This window comes from Nematolebias whitei, chromosome 24 (assembly GCF_014905685.2).
Source record: "Nematolebias whitei isolate Nwh7 chromosome 24, NemWhi1, whole genome shotgun sequence".
NCBI classification, from domain to species: domain Eukaryota; kingdom Metazoa; phylum Chordata; class Actinopteri; order Cyprinodontiformes; family Rivulidae; genus Nematolebias; species Nematolebias whitei.
Genome location: NC_056521.1, coordinates 245,275 through 247,009, shown reverse-complemented (window position 1 = coordinate 247,009; position 1,735 = coordinate 245,275). Strand labels below are relative to the sequence as shown.

At 46.9% G+C, this 1,735-nt stretch overlaps 1 protein-coding gene across 1 annotated transcript in view; it reads right to left on the bottom strand.

Moving 5' to 3' along the window:
• LOC119429172 (ubiquitin-protein ligase E3A) overlaps positions 1 to 1,735 on the bottom strand; it is a gene marked incomplete at its 5' end in the record, with an annotated part of 31,512 nt that overhangs the window by 28,896 nt on the left and 881 nt on the right. Inside the window, 1 exon segment of the mRNA XM_037696852.1 lies at positions 1,218 to 1,507. Within this exon segment, the coding sequence (XP_037552780.1) occupies positions 1,218 to 1,507 (290 nt within the window).

Sequence of the window (1,735 nt, the reverse complement as noted above, 5' to 3'; positions counted from 1 at the left end):
TAGAGGGCCACCTGCATCATGAAGGACCCCACTCACCCAGCACACACACTTTTTGCCCCGCTCCCCTCAGGAAGGAGGTTGAGGAGCATTAAGTGTAGAACCACTAGACTGAGGAACAGCTTCTACCCTGAGGCTGTTAGACTCATGAATCTCTAACCAGAAGAATCACTGTGATGACACTTTAATTGGAGATGTGACATCCATGCTGCTGATCTCATGCTGCTGATCTCTTGCTTTTAAGCTGCTGCATTAATATCCATCTACTCATAAGACTCATGTTCAGGCTGCTGTTTAATAAACTATTATTTGACATTATTAGTGTTTAGCGTGCCCTGTGATGGACATGCGACCCGTCCAGAGTGTCCCCCGCCCCTCACACAGGTACTGCTGGACATGTGCACCGGCGACCCCCGTGATCCAAAATGGAAGAAGCGGGTAAAAGATAATGGATGGATGGTGTTTAGCGTCTATCTTAGATCTTTGTCTACTGTTTCTGTTTCTACTTTATATTTTTACTGTTTGTAGGTGAACTGGGACGTTGAGTACACAGTTCTGTTCCACCTCATGTACCGCATGCGATGACAGTAGTGTTCTTGAAGCTAGCTAATTGAGCTCCAGCGATAACTAATATCTGTTTTGATCTAAACGTTCAGGCGTCGTGTTTTCTTGTCGTCGTCCCTCGCTGCATCGCGGTTCACTTTTTGCAGCTTCACTGTATCACAGGATACTTCAACCAGGTGTTTTAGGTTGTGTGTACTTGTACATGCTGTGCAGTACTGTACATTCATCTCATCATCACCTTCATCGCCAACGTGTTTAAGAGCTCATCAAGTGAGTAGGAAAGGTTGACAAAGCCTTAAATATATTATAAGTAATTAAATAAATGTAAAGCCACTACTTCATGGATTTTCACTTACTGCCGGGGGGTGTGGAACGTAACCCCCGCGATCTGTGAGGGACCATTCAGTCAGTAAATTAGGTGGAGCGGTGAACTCGTTATTGTGCCCCCCTCCACTCATCCCCTCAGGCTGCAGGCTACAGGAGCCTGTAGCTGCCAAAATAGTCTTGTGATAACTAAAAAAAAGAACTCAAAAATAACTTTGTGATTTTCTGTGCATTTTTCTGCACGGCCTGTACGCCTCATCAGTACTTTGACAACAACAGTGTGGCCCACCTCCGTCAGCCAAGCTGAGCTCTGTGACTGAGGAGCAGCTCACCTTTAAAATTATCTCTCACAGCGTGGACGTCTCTGTGGTTCATCTTCCTGTTGCAGAGGGCGCTGCCCTCCAGGTAGGCCGAGGCCGTGCCTTTCTTGGACGGGTGTGGGTCACATAGCTTGGCGTTGACCTTGTAGAGCTCCAGGGCTTTGACCGCCGCCGCGTTGTTGTCCATGCGGCTGAAGCCCAGCGACGAGGCGCACCATGAGTTGGAGCAGGACTCGGTGCCGCAGCCCTCCGTCAGCTGGTGGTAGTAGCGCTCTATGAGATGCTTGGCAGCTGCTCGCTTCCTGCGTTCAGAGGGAGGAGTCACGTTACCAACACACGCTCAGCCATCCTCACCCTGCCTGCAAACCTGATGTGCTGGACGACTCTCAGCTGTATTGTACTAGCTTTATTAACTACATTACCTTTATTAACTACATTACCTTTATTAACTACATTACATTTATTTACTACATTACCTTTATTAACTACATTACCTTTATTAACTACATTACCTTTATTAACTACATTAC